The sequence below is a fragment of the Astyanax mexicanus genome, chromosome 2 (genome assembly GCF_023375975.1).
Source record: "Astyanax mexicanus isolate ESR-SI-001 chromosome 2, AstMex3_surface, whole genome shotgun sequence".
Taxonomy (NCBI): Eukaryota; Metazoa; Chordata; class Actinopteri; order Characiformes; family Acestrorhamphidae; genus Astyanax; species Astyanax mexicanus.
Window position 1 is genome coordinate 72,196,688 of NC_064409.1, and position 14,325 is coordinate 72,211,012.

General features: G+C 38.1%; 1 protein-coding gene and 1 long non-coding RNA gene across 3 annotated transcripts in view; both read left to right on the forward strand.

Moving 5' to 3' along the window:
- The window catches only part of LOC103045768 (lysine-specific histone demethylase 1B), a 31,873-nt gene that overhangs the window by 16,019 nt on the left and 1,529 nt on the right, over positions 1 to 14,325 (forward strand). The window contains exons 12-20 of the mRNA XM_049474889.1: positions 1,633 to 1,767; positions 3,310 to 3,481; positions 4,910 to 5,037; positions 7,702 to 7,833; positions 7,990 to 8,064; positions 9,200 to 9,316; positions 12,006 to 12,131; positions 12,770 to 12,892; positions 13,462 to 13,614. Coding sequence (XP_049330846.1) covers positions 1,633 to 1,767; positions 3,310 to 3,481; positions 4,910 to 5,037; positions 7,702 to 7,833; positions 7,990 to 8,064; positions 9,200 to 9,316; positions 12,006 to 12,131; positions 12,770 to 12,892; positions 13,462 to 13,614 — 1,161 coding nt within the window. The remainder of the gene's footprint in view (positions 1 to 1,632; positions 1,768 to 3,309; positions 3,482 to 4,909; positions 5,038 to 7,701; positions 7,834 to 7,989; positions 8,065 to 9,199; positions 9,317 to 12,005; positions 12,132 to 12,769; positions 12,893 to 13,461; positions 13,615 to 14,325) is intronic.
- Positions 9,866 to 11,998, forward strand: LOC125799070 (uncharacterized). Of its 2 annotated transcripts, none has more exons than XR_007437893.1 (3): positions 9,866 to 10,693; positions 10,737 to 11,587; positions 11,631 to 11,998. It is a non-coding gene; the product is annotated as an uncharacterized LOC125799070 (long non-coding RNA). The 2 variants fall into 2 exon arrangements; XR_007437894.1 differs by having other exon boundaries at positions 10,737 to 11,461.

Below are 14,325 nucleotides of genomic sequence, written 5' to 3' on the forward strand. Positions count from 1 at the left end.
TAAAATAATCTGGATTCTTTTCTACAGTTGACTAAGAGCGTTTTCAGACCAGCACTGTTTGGTCCGGTTAAAAGAACTGTGGTCCGTTTGTAATTTTAGTGTGGTTCGATTGAGCAGGTGTGAAAACAGTAATCGCACTCGGGTGAGGAATGTTAGTTAGTTAGATAGATAGTTAGATAGATAGTTAGATAGATAGTTAGATAGATAGTTAGATAGATAGATAGATAGATAGATAGATAGATAGATAGATAAATAAATACATAAGGCTATAAAATATATAAGGCTATAAAAAACTTACTATAAATGGTAAAGATATATCTGTAAACAGAACAGTGCAGTAGATGTTGCTAATTGTCATTAAATAATTAAATATGTAATGCGGTCTCGGTCCGACCCAGCTATTAAATATAGTCCATTTATTTGAGCTAACCTGCTGATCAGGCGCAGTTTAATCTGATATATATATCAGCCAGATAACACCAGTTACCACAGCTATGAACAAACGCTGTGTTCATGCTCACGCATGGTATGTGCTGCATTCACTGCTCACAGCTGTGTGACTCGGTTTACTATGTTTATATCTGCGCTACATGTCCAATCACTGTGTTTGAAAGCGGAGCATTTCAGCGTTCAGTGTTAGAGCACAAATATTCACGCTGGAACACAGAATCCTTTTGCTATATTTACTTATGTATATTTACTCCCAAACCAGACAGCTCTGACCAATCAGAGGACACAGCCTGCTCGCGTGTTTATTGGTGCGCATTTTTGTGCATTACATTTATGTCTTTGTGAAACCAAACCAAACAGAGGGAGAAAATGCTCCAAGTAAACAAACTCATCAACTGATACGGACCAGAAAACAAACTACAGGTTTGAAAAACCTCTAAATCAACCAATGATATTAAAGGGTCTACAAGAAAATGAGCAGTGTGGGCCCACTTTTTTTCTCTTATATAAAACACCTGGACCTGTCTGCAATTCCAGAATGTAAAAGGTTCTTTATTCATAACTAATATTTCTTTTAAATGATTTGGGTTTTGTTCTTAATATCAGAGTCTGGACGCATAATTGGATAATGGAAAGTTAATGGGTGGAGAAGATATTTGACATTTGTTTAGGAAATTGTTTTTGGTTTAGTTGACCTACTTCCTTTTTTCTTCTTTCCACATTTTTAGTTGTTTGTTAGCCTTTGCGATACTTGGTCCTTTGCACTTTGGCCTATTATTATTATTATTATTATTAGTAGTAGTAGTAGTAATAGTAGTAATAGTAGTTTATCACTAATTCTTGATGTATGGTTATGCATTTTTACTGTGCAAGTTATTAACATATTAATGTAAATGCCAAGTACTTTAAAAACTCGATAAGCAAAGCTTTAAAAAAAAAGGCATAGCATAATAATGCTATGCAAACAAAGTTGATATAAAAGTACACAAGTTAAATGATCTCTCCTTGCTTAAGAAAACAGAAAAACAAAGTGAGCAGTGTTGTGATCAGCAAACATGACTGATTTTACCAGTAGTGCAAGATCTAGTATAGTGGTACTGCATGATGCACAAATATAAAGTACTATATAAACAATGAAAGACTCTCCTGTTTGAGCTTTGCACTGCTGTGATTGGCTGTTAGGTGGTGGTGTTGGAGTCCAGGGATCGAATAGGAGGACGAGTTTGGGACGACAAGTCACTTGGTGTCACTGTGGGACGAGGTGCTCAGATTGTTAATGGCTGTGTGAACAATCCCATCGCTCTGATGTGTGAACAGGTGAGAGAGACGCATCATCCTGTCAGTTGAGCATCAGCATGGAAGAAGTGTACTGATTTTATTTTTATAAACAGCTCTGGAAAAAATTAAGAGACCACTTCAGTTTCTATTTATAGGTATATGTTTGAGTAAAATAAACATTGTTGTTTTATTCTATAAACAACAGACATTTCTCCAAAATCCCAAATACAAATATTGTAATTTATTGAGCATTTATTTGCAGAAAATGAGAAATGGCTGAAATAACAAAAATGATGCAGAGCTTTCAGACCTCAAATAATGCAAAGAAAACAAGTTCATATTCATAAAGTTTTAAGAGTTCAGAAATCAATATTTGGTGGAATAACCCTGGTTTTACACAGTGTTCATGCATCTTGGCATGTTCTTTTCCACCAGTCTTACACACTGCTTTTGGATAACTTTATGCCTTTACTCCTGCTGCAAAACATCAAACAGTTCAGTTTGGTTTGATGGCTTGTGATCATCCATCTTCCTCTTGATTATATTCCAGAGGTTTTCAACTTGGTAAAATCAAAGAAATTCATTTTTTTTAAGTGGTCTCTTATTTTTTTCCAGAGCTGTATGCTCTTTATATTCGCCCTTGCGCGAAAACAAGTCTGTAATAGCACTGACAGTGCTTATGACTTTGTTCATTGTTTTATTCTCAGTAGATAGGCTTGTGTTTTTGTCAGAAACCTATAAAGAAATTGTCCTTAACTTTAATGTAAGGAGGTTATTTTTGCTCCGTGTTTAATATAAAAGCTGTTTTTAAGGTTGAAAGGAGCTGCTTGCTATTCATAAAAAATAACTACATTACAGTAATTTCTGGGATATAAGCCGCTAGATATATATAGATATAGATATTAATTAATTCATTAATTCATTCATTTATTTTATTTTAAACGGGCTAATCAGCTTCATGCTGCCAAAATACGCTAGTTTAATTTAAGCATTGGAAAATTTTCTTTAAATAAACTAAAGTGCTTTACTCACCTAAATAAACCTTTTTAGGAGATAAAAGTGTGAACATTAATCCAGGGCTCGTCAGGACAACGAAGTATTTGCAGCTACTCGACATCGGTTTGAACCGTGCATTTAAAGTGGCGCTCCCGGCTGAGTGAAAGACTTGGATTAAATAATTTAGCAAAACATTATAACAGACATCTAGCGCCCACATGTTCACATGATGCTTAAAATTCAGCAGTACCGTGTACACAGCCTATTTAATTCAAATTTTCTGTAACATCTTTCTGTGTAAATATATCATGTTGTTATATAACGTGAACAACTTCGGCGTATAGTCAGGTGCGGCCTGTATATATACAAATTCTGTAGATTACTGTAATACTTTGCGTTTATATTGGGTTTATGCTGCACTGTTTTGACTCCCTTGAAAACAAATGTAAACGAAACAAGATAGCATATTTAATAACCCTAAATTATGCTGTTACTATATATATATATATATATATATATATATATATATATATATATATATATATATACCCTTTTGACACTCATGTGTTTTGCCTCTGTCTTTAGCTGGGTGTGAAGATGCATAAGTTACGTGATCGATGTGACCTGATCCAGGAGGGTGGCCACATCACTGACCCTGCCATAGACAAGCGCATGGACTTCCACTTTAACGCTATACTGGACGTTGTCTCTGATTGGAGGAAGGACAAGTCGCAGCACATGGATGCTCCTCTTGGGGGTACTTGGCCTTTCAAAGAGAAAAGCAATCTCTAGACAAATCTGTAGAACCAAACTAAATGCAGATCTTTAGGTACCAGTATCAGAAACACATTGATTCTCATATTGTCTTATTATTTAAGCCACAGTTCAGGTTTGTCTGATAGAAGCTGAAGTGTCCTCACTGGGGAAAAAAATGTTGATTCAACTTAACTCAGAAAACGTTCTCAATTAAGTTTTAAAGACATAACATGTTAATTTTATTTAATACTATTTTTATTTAATACTGTTTTTTCATACAACAATCTGTAAATGTACTCAACTATTTTTTTAAATGTTGTGGGTTTAAATAATTTAGTTAGTTATTTAGTTAATACTTTCATTTTTTTTTTTCAGTTTTTGCAACAGTGCAGTAAATTCACTTAACATGGCTCATTTTCATATACAGACAGACAGATAGACAGTTTATTGATCCCAAAGGGAAATTCTGGACGTCCAGTAGCAGGTATACATAGTACACAGGGATAAGGTCTAATAATACAGATAAATATACAGTTAATATAAAGTATAAAAGTAGAGTCTTTTGATGACCTATGTCAACCGTACAAACAGTGCAAATACACAGTTATATAATAATTTAGCAGTGCAAATTCGTCAACATTGGACTATAAATAAACTACTAGTGTAGAATACTGTAAAAACTATAAAAATATTAAAATAGGGCATCTTGGCAAGTGTGTCCATTGAGTGACCATTGAATGGCTGGAATGAAAAAGTGTCACAGAGTCTTTAGTTTGCTGTGCTGAGAGGAAAATTGGCTTAATCACAAACAGATCAAAATATATATTTTTTATATTTTATAAACTGCTAACACTGACAGAATAATCCTATGATAACCTTGTGATAACACAACAGTGAACACTGTAGACCCAGGCCAACACACAGCACCACATCAGCAACACAAATGAAAGTAACTTGCTCTTACAGCCTGCAACACTAAGACCTGACAGCTCCCCAATATAGAAAATCAGATGATCACTCAAGCGCCAGGGAAAAGACAAGCCCAATATGTAAATATACGGGAAAGATGTATATTTTATGAAGCATCATTGTTGAAAGAGCCTTGGAACATGCATAGTTTACTAAAAGTTGTTTAAGTTGTTCAAAACCCTTTTTTATATAGAAACAGAGATATTCAAATTGAAGTTAAGTTCACTCAACATAAAAACACCAGTTCCTAACTAAAACAAGTGGAGCTTGCTGCTGCTTATACTGCCTTTCTTCTCAAGATATCTGTTCTCATGCCTTTATTGATATAGGCATTTACTAATAGTTAATCTAAGAACATTGCAGTGTTTTCTGACTTTATTTCCTATTAAGTAAGTTTCTTATCAGCTTCTGGAAAAACTGTCAGGTCACTTTGTTATTTTATCTTCGTTCTCCTTTTCAGAGAAGATCCAGGAGGTGTGCAAGACGTTTCTGCAGGAATCAACCATTCAGTTCAGCGAGCTGGAAGAAAAAGTACTTCAGTTCCATCTCAGCAATCTGGAGTATGCCTGCGCCAGCACCCTGGACCAGGTGAGTGTGAGCCTCGGAAAGGCTTTAAAACACACAAACCTGTATAAGTTGTGAGGTGTTATCTTGTGAGTGCTGCTAAACACTGGCCAGCATGCTCATGGCAAGGCAGTGTAAATTATGGATGTTTGAGTGAGGCCTGACAGTGGATGTCAGATGGATGTCATTTGATTTCTTAAGTGACCTGCGTTTTTGAAAATGCAAACCAGTCTGAAAGTACTGAAATTCCATTATTATGTCACCTTTCTGATCACTTCAAACTCATTATGAGACCCAATCTCATTTCACCCCTTTGACCCTACCCCTCAGCCCTCCCCCCTCTGTTTTGTGCGTGCACGTCTAGGGGTAGGGTGTCCTAATTATTATAAGGCAGGAAGGAGGGGGAAGTTGTAGGGGTAGATGCACACTCCAAACAGCTTGAGAATCACTATCAGGAGTATTTTTCTTGTGGAAAATTACAATAAACGCTATATTTCCGTAGTTCAATGTGTAGTTTCAATGTTTTATGGACTTTTTCTTCATAACAATGATATAAAGTCTCTAGTAGTTTATCCCAGTAGCTGATTTGTTAGGTAACTTTCCCATTCCACCATAAATGGTGCAACAGAGGCTGCAGGATTTAAGGTGAAATGGGAAAAATTAAATAAAACTTATTAAAAGCTCATTTCAGCTCCATATTACAGAGAAATTAAGGAATGAACAATAATAATGAATTGCTGCACCACCTGCCCCCTTTCTGAGGACATACAATGCCCTAAAGTTAATTAGTTAACCAGCAAGTTTAGCGCTCCACTGCTGTAACGCTATATCTGTATTGGGATCTTAAAGGGTTGTGCCAATTCTTAGGGGGAAGATTTAACCCTTTCCCCTTGTAACTCTGTTTTTTAGGGAAAGGATTACACTCAAACAAGGGGTAGGGATACAAAATAGAAATGGGATTGGGCCTTTGACTATACAGGTGCTGGTCAACGAATTAGAATAATTTGAAATAGTGCAATCATGAAATTCTTTGAATGCATTTTTTGTGTAGAAAGCAAATCAGGTGTTCACCGCACCTGTCCTACTCGTTAGACTAATTACAGAACTCGTTACCTGGAAAAAAATTTGCTCAGCTGAGCTTTCCAAAAGGCCCATTTAGGCCATTTAACTGTGACACTGTTGTTTTATTAAATTAGAATAATGGAGAAACTGTTTCATTGAATTAGAATAATTTTTATTATAATTACAATCATCACTTTCTCAGTATTTTGTGGCTGCCCCCTTGGCTTGTATGACTGCCTGAAGTCTCCGCGGCATCGATTTGACCAGCTTGTCGCAAGTTTCCGCACTCACAGCTTCCCAGGCAGTGGCGATGTTCTGCTTCAGTTGGTCCAGCGTAGTAGGCTTTCTGTCGCGAATTTTCCGCTTGACGATGGCCCAAAGGTTTTCAATGACATTGAGGTCAGGCGAGTTTGCCGGCCATGCCAAAACTTCAAGCAGTTTTTTTGTGAACCAATCTTTGGTCGACTTTGCCGCATGAGCCGGTGCAAGATCCTATGAAGTCTTCGCCGAACTGTTCCTCTTGATATACGGCAGCATTGACAGTCTTCTTGAGGAAGCAGAGTTTCCCTACACCTCGAGCGGACATGCATCCCCAGACCATAACGCTCTGGGGAAACTTGACGGATCTTTTCACGCACTCGTGATTGTAGGTTTCGCCACCACGACGCCAGACACGAGGACCTTGGTCACCGAAGGAGATGCAGAAGCGTGATTCGTCACTGAAGACCACTTTCTGCCAGTCTTCAGCAGTCCACTCGCCGTGTTCTTTGGCCCACTTCAGCCATTTCTCCATTTGTTTCTTGTTCAGCATCGGTTTTACTGCTGGAACGCGAGATTTGAAGCAGAGTTCGCGCAGACGACGGTAAGTGGTTGATCTGGAGACGTCAGCGCCGGTCTGCTTGTTCCACAAGTCGGTGAGCTCGGAAGTGGACTTGAACCGGTTGCTGACTGCGATCTTTCTCAGCTGCTTGTTGTCGCGAGCAGAAGTTTTTCGGACGCCGGAACAGTTGGTGCGCTTGCTGCAGTTTTTCTTGAGAGCTTTGCAGACGGAAGACTGGCTGATGCCGAGCTGCTCAGCAATTTTAGTTTGGGTCAAGCCTTGTTGGCAAGGGCTTGAATTTGAGCCACTATTCCGGTTGAGAGGTCGCGCTGCTTACCCATGATTGATTTTACAACTTAGAAATTCTACTCAACCCTGACTTTATACTGCACAGTGAACACTCTTCACAGAAAACAAAAATTCGAGCATTTATTCTAATTCAATGAAACGGTTTCTCCATTATTCTAATTCAATAAAACAACAGTGTCACAGTTAAATGGCCTAAATGGGCCTTTTGGAAAGCTCAGCTGAGCAAATTTTTTTCCAGGTAACTAGTTCTGTGATTAGTCTAACGAGTAGGACAGGTGCGGTGAACACCTGATCTGCTTTCTGCACAAAAAATGCATTCAAAGAATTTCATGATAGCACTATTTCAAATTATTCTAATTCGTTGACCAGCACCTGTAGTATATAGTAGCTAACTATATAGTATCTCTAAAACCATTTGTGTTAAGCAATAAAATGATGTCAGTGTGGCACTGAACTCCTTCCCACTGTTTTAATGCTGTTTATTCTTGTTTTTGGAGGTGTCTGCTCAGTCCTGGGATCATAACGAGTTCTTTGCGCAGTTCTCTGGAGACCACACACTTCTGACCGAGGGCTATTCCACTTTGCTGCACAAACTGGCCCAAGGGCTCGACATCCACCTCAACAGCCCGGCAAGTTTCCTGTGCAAATTGATTAAACAGAAATATAGATATGATGCCCTTGGTTCAAACTTTGAGTTTTCTGAGTTTTAGTTGATATCTGTTGGGACCCAGATTCTGCATTTTTCCACTGTTGGCAGATTAACTAAACTCAGTCTCTCTTTATAGGTGCAGTCTATTGATTACTCAGGAAATCTTGTGGTGGTCACAACCTCAGGTGGAACAAAGTTTACTGCGCAGAAGGTACAGAACACCACTTCACATCAACATACAACTGTAATGCAGTATACAGAAATCAGTTATGAAGTATTAAAAGGCAAGAATCAATCAACCTTTATTTTGACTAATTTTCAGTGTAGCCGAGCATTTACAAACACAGGGATTGACATGATAAAGAAAATGATAACTACATTTAATCGTTTTAAAATAACAGTTAATAAAATATAAAAAAATAGATAATAACAGAATAAATTATAAAACTTGGTTTAATTAAGATATTAAAATCAAAAGATGACAATCCAAATACAAATAGATACATGAATGAAAAAAGAAATAATGTATTAAAAATAATGAATATAGTAATCATAACAATATTAAAAGTTGAAAAGCAACAATACAAAACGATAAAATAATGAAGAAATAAAAAGGAAATAAAGAACTAAGAAAAGTACTAAAACAAGAAATAAAAGCTAAGAATAAATAATAATAAGTAAAACTGGTACAGGCTGTCTGAAGGTGGCTGTTCACACTACACGACTGGTTGGGCTGTAATCATAAGTCCTTTAGTTGTTGAGACTTTCACATTACATGAATGATCGGCGACACGGGGTCACAAATTACATGATTTCTCGTCGTGGGAAATGGCACAGCTCTCCAGAAACACGTTTCGTCAAGAGAACACACCTGAACTAAGCGCACATGAAAACTAGCGATGCCGTGCCGGAGAATCTCTATATAGGAGAATACGCACTTGCAGTGGATCCAAAATGAGTGAGTTCATATGAAGCAACTGAGCAAAATCAGAGTTTTTAAATGTCTGTTTTATACTGAAATCAAATCAAATTAAATCAAATTTGTTTGTATAGCGCTTTTTACAGCTTTGCAGAAACATGATCACAGGACAAAGAATCAGGAAAAAACATTAAACATAGAAAATACAGAATACAGAACCCCCAGTGAGCGCGGACGCAAGAAAAAACTTCCTCAGAGCTGCAGGAGGAGAAAGAAACCTTGGGAGGTCCAAGACTTACATATAAGGGGGGACCATCCTACCACTGGTCAAAATGCTTTTAAATTAATTTTAAAAAGCCTTTTATACATCCACATGTCTTCTACAAACAGTTTAGCCCTATTTGATGAAATGCAGTTGTTTTTGCAGGTGTTGGTGACTGCTCCTTTAGCTCTTCTGCAGAAGAACATTATCCAGTTCAACCCTTCTCTCCCAGAGAGGAAGCTCAAAGCCATTCACAGCCTGGGAGCAGGCATCATAGAGAAGGTAAAGGATAATTTCTAACCAGACTGTTTCTGCTCTTTCAAATTGACATCCGATGAAGTGTTAATGGTGACACATAACCTGTTCTGGCTTATGGCTGTAGAATATATCAATATACATACTGTGTGTTGTGTACAGGGAATACATCATAGAAGGCTAATATTATCACCCACAGTAGACTGTGCAGTTGGATTGTGACATGCAGTGTCTTGCTAATATTGCGAGCAGAGAAGTCATTTCTGTGGCGCAAATCACATCCTAATTGAGTGCATTTTAGCTTACATAGCACATGGCAAAAGTCATGGGACAAGAGACTATTTCCTGCCCCATGACATCTACCATTTCCATGTAGGTTCTGTGTGAATCAGAACTGAATTGCATAAGTGTATTAGGAACCAAACAAGAGAGACATTGTTGCCAAAAGTATCCGCCCGCCTGCATTGCGGATGGAGCTGCTTGGCCATGGAAACTCTCCATTCCATGAGTCTCTCTACACTCTACTGTTCTTGATCTAATCTGAAGCTACATTAAGTTTGGAGGTGTGTAGTGATTAACTAATCTGAAGCTACATGAAGTTTGGAGGTGTGTAGTGATGAACTAATCTGAAGCTACATGAAGTTTGGAGGTGTGTAGTGATGAACTCTGAAGCTACATGAAGTTTGGAGGTGTGTAGTGATGAACTCTGAAGCTACATGAAGTTTGGAGGTGTGTAGTGATGAACTAATCTGAAGCTACATGAAGTTTGGAGGTGTGTAGTGATGACCTCTGAAGCTACATGAAGTTTGGAGGTGTGTAGTGATGAACTAATCTGAAGCTACATGAAGTTTGGAGGTGTGTAGTGATGAACTGTAATCTGAAGCTACATGAAGTTTGGAGGTGTGTAGTGATGACCTCTGAAGCTACATGAAGTTTGGAGGTGTGTAGTGATGAACTAATCTGAAGCTACATGAAGTTTGGAGGTGTGTAGTGATGATCTAATCTGAATCTACATGAAGTTTGGAGGTGTGTAGTGATGAACTCTGAAGCTACATAAAGTTTGGAGGTTTGTAGTGATGAACTAATCTGAAGCTACATGAAGTTTGGAGGTGTGTAGTGATGAACTAATCTGAAGCTACATGAAGTTTGGAGGTGTGTAGTGATGAACTAATCTGAAGCTACATGAAGTTTGGAGGTGTGTAGTGATGACCTCTGAAGCTACATTAAGTTTGGAGGTGTGTAGTGATGAACTAATCTGAAGCTACATGAAGTTTGGAGGTGTGTAGTGATGATCCACTCTGAAGCTACATGAAGTTTGGAGGTGTGTAGTGATGACCTCTGAAGCTACATTAAGTTTGGAGGTGTGTAGTGATGAACTAATCTGAAGCTACATGAAGTTTGGAGGTGTGTAGTGATGATCCACTCTGAAGCTACATGAAGTTTGGAGGTGTGTAGTGATGATCTAATCTGAAGCTAGATGAAGTTTGGAGGTGTGTAGTGATGATCTAATCTGAAGCTAGATGAAGTTTGGAGGTGTGTAGTGATTATCTAATCTGAATCTACATGAAGTTTGGAGGTGTGTAGTGATGAACTAATCTGAAGCTACATGAAGTTTGGAGGTGTGTAGTGATGAACTCTGAAGCTACATAAAGTTTGGAGGTTTGTAGTGATGAACTAATCTGAAGCTACATGAAGTTTGGAGGTGTGTAGTGATGATCTAATCTGAAGCTAGATGAAGTTTGGAAGTGTGTAGTGATGATCTAATCTGAAGCTAGATGAAGTTTGGAAGTGTGTAGTGATGATCTAATCTGAGTCTACATGAAGTTTGGAGGTGTGTAGTGATGAACTAATCTGAAGCTACATGACGTTTGGAGGTGTGTAGTGATGAACTAATCTGAAGCTACATGAAGTTTGGAGGTGTGTAGTGATGAACTAATCTGAAGCTACATGAAGTTTGGAGGTGTGTAGTGATGATCCACTCTGAAGCTAGATGAAGTTTGGAGGTGTGTAGTGATGATCTAATCTGAAGCTAGATGAAGTTTGTAGGTGTGTAGTGATTATCTAATCTGAATCTACATGAAGTTTGGAGGTGTGTAGTGATGAACTAATCTGAAGCTACATGAAGTTTGGAGGTGTGTAGTGATGAACTCTGAATCTACATGAAGTTTGGAGGTGTGTAGTGATGAACTCTGAAGCTACATAAAGTTTGGAGGTTTGTAGTGATGAACTAAGCTGAAGCTACATGAAGTTTGGAGGTGTGTAGTGATGATCTAATCTGAAGCTAGATGAAGTTTGGAGGTGTGTAGTGATGATCTAATCTGAATCTGCATGAAGTTTGGAGGTGTGTAGTGATGAACTCTGAAGCTACATGAAGTTTGGAGGTGTGTAGTGATAAACTCTGCTGAAGCTACATGAAGTTTGGAGGTGTGTAGTGATTGGTGTAGTGACTCTGCAGAAAGTTGATGAACTCTGTGCACTATGCTCCTTAGCATCCGCTGACCCGGTTCTGTTATTTTACACTGACAGAGCACAGAGTCGCTGTTGTTCTCAGTCTCTTCCACTGTGTTATAATATCACTGACAGTTGGCTGTGGAATATAGTAAGTAGTGAAATTTTATGACTGGATTTAGTTGCTGCATAAAACTAAACATGTTGCATGATGTTTTACCAGTAGGCCTCACTGTACTAGGTTGAGATGATTGATCTTCTCTTTCAGATCGCTCTGCAGTTCCCTTACAGATTCTGGGACAGTAAAGTGAAGGGTGCAGATTATTTTGGTCATGTTCCCCCGAGTCCAGAGAAGAGAGGGTTGTTCAGCGTGTTTTATGACATGACTCCAAAGGTTAGACTCCCTTGTGCTTCTTTTTGTGCTTTTTTAACTAAATCTGTTCATTCATCATTCCTTCAATCATAGGATACACAAACACACACACACACACATACATATACACTCCCTGTCCATTGTATTAGCTTTACCGACCATACAGGATCTCTCTATAGTTCTATAATTACAGACCGTGTTCCTGTATCTGTTTTCTCTATATACTTCATTGTCCTACTTTCACCCTGTCATTCAGAGCAGCTATTATTAGGTAGGCGTGTGTAATAGGAGTGGAGGAGAGTGAGTGGTGATTAAACACAGTGTTTAAAACCTCCAGCAGCACTGCTGTATCTGATCCACTCACTGTACCAACAGCTCAACACACACGAACACCTCATACACCACCACCGCCATGCTAATCACTGCTAATCACTGCAGTGCTAAGAATAACCATGACCCAAATAATAATAATAATAATAATAGCTGCTCTGTTTGAGCTAATACTTTGGACATTTTGTAGAAACGAGGAGGCAGTGAATAATTTTTGTGCTGATAAGTGTAATATCTGTATACTGGAGCATCAAATCTAAACTTCTGTGACAGTTTGGATCATGTGTTTCAAACCAATACGTGTGTGTGTGTGTGGCTTGTCTCCATAGGGAGGGCAGTGTGTGCTAATGTCTGTGATAACGGGAGAAGCGGTGGCATTAGTGAAGGATCTGGAGGAGAAAGCAGTGGTTCAGCTCTGCATGAATGTCCTCAGGGAACTCTTCAAGGAACAGGTACACTGACTATAATATCCTCCTAAGACCCGAACTCTTGCATGGCATTCATTTTTATTTGTCTTTGCTGTTTGGGCTAATTGGCACCTGATTAGTGTGAAAACAAAAATTATCTTTTTACATGATGTAGTTTCTCAGAAAAAGGATGTCCACATATGAGGACTTAAGTTTTATATTTCAATAAAACAAAATAAAGTCACAATTAGTGATGTGCAAAACATTTATTTGGTGCCCGAACACAGCAGCTTTAGTAACACTGACTTATTTTACTAGCGACGCACCAGAATTCTAAACACAGTCACATACGTTTCAGTTCATAAGTTTGGTGTTTGTTTTCTAAGTGCTAATAAGTTCGTCTACATTCTCTACAGTAACACATTCTATGTTTTACATAATTACTGTTTATTTGTATCATAAAATTAACATAATCATGATGATAAAGACAGAACTATTTAATTATTTTTTTATTGAAAGTGATTCATTAATTCATTATAATGAGGCCATCAGAATGTGCGATAATATAAGAATCAAACTCTGATACATTTAGTTTGTGTAATGTTCAACTGTAGGAGGTTCCAGATCCGTTAAAGTTCTTCATGACTCATTGGAGTAAAGACGTGTGGTCTCAGATGTCCTACAGCTTTGTGAAGACTGGAGGCAGTGGAGAGGCCTATGACATCATCGCTGAAGATGTGCAGGGCAAAGTTTTCTTCGCCGGCGAGGTAATCCTGATTCATCAGAATAAGGCTAATTTATTCTCCGTTAACCCCCTGAAAATTAAATGATTCTATTTCAAACTAAAGTGCCAAGAAAAAGTATGTGTGAACCCTTTGGAATTTTATTCTGCATGAATTTGTCATAAAATTTGATCTGATCTTCATCCAGGTCAAGGTTATTGACAAATACAGTGTGCCTTAAATAATAACAACAACAACAGGTCTTTATTGATCACACCTTTTCAGCACTGAGAATGATAGTGGGGAAAAAAGTAAGTGAAGCCTCGGAAACAAAAGTTGGTTTGGATGATGATGAAATTAATGCCACACAAATACATTTTATTGTTGCCAATTAACTTACACCTCCATCGGCAGCCAGAATGTGAGAGAGCACAGTTGGCTATGCTCTCTCTCTCTCCTTCCATAACTCCTGTTGTGAAGCTGTCCGACGCAGGCGTCTGTTAGCGGAAGTATCAGAGCTGGTTATCAGGCACTTTCTGGATTCTGCAGACATTTGCTTGCCCTGACCTTCCTGGTATTTTTGTTATTGATTTTGTTGCACTTGTATATTCTTGGTGTCGTATCAAATCAAATCTCCTGCAAATAAAAATATTGGTTGTTAAATTCTAAAAAAACTGACACCACTCTATCCATATTTTTTTTTGTTTTATCCTCTTCAGTAACACAGATGCTGTAAAGTATTAAAGAGAATTGTCT